At 36.7% G+C, this 2,198-nt stretch overlaps 1 protein-coding gene across 1 annotated transcript; it reads left to right on the top strand.

Annotated features, from left to right (window-relative positions):
• The first annotated feature begins 747 nt into the window (after window positions 1–747).
• On the top strand, window positions 748–1,629 carry LOC123939192 (olfactory receptor 2L13-like). The gene has a single exon (XM_046001129.1). It carries the CDS (start codon window positions 748–750, stop codon window positions 1,627–1,629), a length of 882 nt encoding a protein of 293 aa, XP_045857085.1.
• Window positions 1,630–2,198: the final 569 nt, after the last annotated feature.

Genomic DNA, 2,198 nt, shown 5'->3' on the forward strand with positions numbered 1-2,198 from the left:
ATAATTATTCAAGAAAATAAAATTAGGAATGAAAATCTGTGCATTTGACTTTGGGTTCTGTAGAGCTTCGAAAAATGTAAAGATCATTAATGGAAGAGAGAATATTCAAATACTTTACAATTAGTGTGGATCTCACAAAGTCTGCAAAATTTTTAGAGTTCAAGACTAGTGATTTTGGGTGGTGGACATATTTTTAAGGAAGGCACAGAAATAAAAAGAATATCAGAGGTAGAGTATGAACATTTTCCTGGCTGCAGTAGTGTCATTTGGAGAAGACCAGAAATTAATGATGTAGTAGAGAGCTATATAATAGACGACTTAGAATTTAGCATATGCAAAGTTTTTGAGTCACATAATACAGTTATTACCATAAATATGTTGTGTTGAGAGACACTAGGAAACAGAGATTCCTATGACATTTTGTAAATTCTGAGAGATGTGCATAGCCAAGAGTTATAGAGAGAATAATGTTTTAGTTATGTGGTTTATTTTTTGTTGGCTGTAATACTAGGCTTTATACTTAAGATCAATTGTTGTAGTGCTTACCAAAAAAAATTGGAAGGAAGCATTGAATTCAGTTATTAAACTTGATTCTATGGAAGCTTCGGTATTGAAAAAAAAGAAAATTCATTCTAAACAAACATTCATAAAATAAGAGTTCCCTTTTCTAACCCTGTTTTGTCTATTTTTTGGTTTGTGCTTTGTTTTTGTCTTTTTCTTTCAAAGGAATTAAAACAGTACAGTTTCATGGAGAAATGGAACCAAACTTCAGATGATTTCATTCTGTTGGGGTTGTTTCCCTCCAATCAAACTGGCCTGCTTCTCTTGTTCCTTATCTTCTTCATATTCGTTCTTGCCTCAGTGGGTAACTCAACCATGATTCATCTCATACGCTTAGATCCCTGGCTTCACACACCAATGTACTTTCTTCTCAGCCAGCAGTCCCTCATAGACCTAATGTATATCACCACCACTGTCCCAAAGATGGCATTCAACTTCCTGTCTGGCCAAAAACATATCTCCTTCCTGGGATGTGGGGTGCAAAGCTTCTTCTTCCTGACCATGGCATGTTCTGAAGGTTTACTCTTGTCCTCCATGGCCTATGACCGTTATGTGGCCATCTGCCATCCCCTCCATTATCCCATCCATATGAGTAAAATGATGTGTGTGAAAATGATCATAGGATCTTGGGTTTGGGGGTCTATCAACTCCTTGGCACACACTGTCCATGCCCTCCATATTCCTTGCTGCCAGTCCAGGGCCATTGATCACTTCTTCTGTGATGTACCAGCCATGTTGCCTTTGGCCTATATAGACACCTGGGTCTATGAGTACATGGTTTTTGTGAGTACAAGTCTGTTTCTCCTCTTTCCTTTCCTTGGCATCACTGCTTCCTATGGATGGGTTCTTTTTGCTGTTTACCACATGCGCTCAAAGGAAGGAAGAAAAAAGGCCTTCACCACCTGTTCAACACATTTAACTGTAGTGGCCTTTTACTATGCACCTTTTGTCTACACCTACCTTCTGCCCAGGAATTTTCGGTCACCAGCAGAAGATAAGATTCTGGCAGTCTTCTACACCATACTCACCCCTATGCTCAATCCCCTTAGGGGATTAAGGAAGTCCTAGGGGCCAAGAGACTTTGGGATATTCTCTACCAAGAAAGAATAATCATGGCTGTCCTTTCTCTTATTTTCATTTTCCAGATTAATTAGAACACCGCAGAGAAGCACTACCTAATAGAAACATAATGTGAGCTATAAGCAATTTAAACATTTGTAGCAGCCACATTTGATAAGTGAAATTGGTTTAAGTAATATATTGATTTAATTTGAAACATTAAAATTAGTACTGAAATTAACAGTGATATTAATGATATGTACTATATTATATGCTATGTTTGTGCATATTTCTACTAATATGGGCATGATTTGATTTTTATATTTAATCAACATAAAATTATTAATGTGATCTTTTATTTTGTTTACAGTTTAAGTTTTCATAAACTTGTGTGTATTTTGTAATTAGAACACATTGCAATTTTGACTATAAGCATCTTAAGTGCCTAATAACCAGATGAGGACAATGGTTGCTATGTTAGCACAAACTTAGGCATCCAATAAAATATTTTAAAAGTATATATGGTAGGGGCGCCTGGGTGGTTCAGTGGATTAAGCCTCTGCCTTCAGGTCAGGTCA

This window comes from Meles meles, chromosome 3 (assembly GCF_922984935.1).
Source record: "Meles meles chromosome 3, mMelMel3.1 paternal haplotype, whole genome shotgun sequence".
Taxonomy (NCBI): Eukaryota; Metazoa; Chordata; class Mammalia; order Carnivora; family Mustelidae; genus Meles; species Meles meles.